General features: G+C 35.0%; 1 protein-coding gene across 1 annotated transcript in view; it reads left to right on the forward strand.

Moving 5' to 3' along the window:
- The window catches only part of LOC119590830, a 17,599-nt gene extending 16,928 nt beyond the window's left edge, over positions 1 to 671 (forward strand). The window contains exon 8 of the mRNA XM_037939586.1: positions 211 to 671. Coding sequence (XP_037795514.1) covers positions 211 to 507 — 297 coding nt within the window. The 3' untranslated portion in view covers positions 508 to 671. The remainder of the gene's footprint in view (positions 1 to 210) is intronic.
- Positions 672 to 680: the final 9 nt, after the last annotated feature.

The following is a 680-nucleotide window of genomic DNA, read 5'->3' on the forward strand; positions in this document are numbered from 1 at the left end:
CAGCTTATTTGGCTGTACCAAGTATTATGATAAGAAAAAAGTATTAAAAAAAAAAATTTTCTCCCTAGAAATAAATGTAACAAGAAACTTCATTAGAATATCAGAAGGGCCACAAAAAATAAATTAACTGTATTTATTAATACTGTGTAACACCAAGAGGTATCAAAATACCCAGAAAATTTTCTTAACTCTTAGTATTGTGTCTCACAGGAGGAATGGCAGTTGGTCTGGGGATACATCTTTCACTTCCCAGACATCATAGAGGAAAATGCAATGGAAATACTGAAAGGCAGTGGAAAATTTAGAACTGTAGCTGTCACAAAGTTCTTGAGCTCCTTTTCGCATCGTGTGAGCGAGTACTACAGCCGCTACCATGTCCTGTCTGAACCTCTGCCACATCTACTCCCCACAATATATGCAAGACTTCATCTCTTACAAGCTGTCAAGACTGTGATGGAAATATGCTTTGCTACACTAGGGGTTGAATCACCTACATCTTTCATGTAATTTTTGTTTGAAGTATTTCTTACTCTGTGAATGGACTTATCATTTTTACTGAATTGGTCATGAAAAGAAATCTTTATATAGGATATACATAAGAGCAGGATGTCTTGAATTGGCAGCTAGTATTGTAGTTTCTTCAGCATCTTTTTATTTGTTTCATTCCTTTTATATGTTGA

Source organism: Penaeus monodon, chromosome 27, assembly GCF_015228065.2.
Source record: "Penaeus monodon isolate SGIC_2016 chromosome 27, NSTDA_Pmon_1, whole genome shotgun sequence".
Classification (NCBI taxonomy): domain Eukaryota; kingdom Metazoa; phylum Arthropoda; class Malacostraca; order Decapoda; family Penaeidae; genus Penaeus; species Penaeus monodon.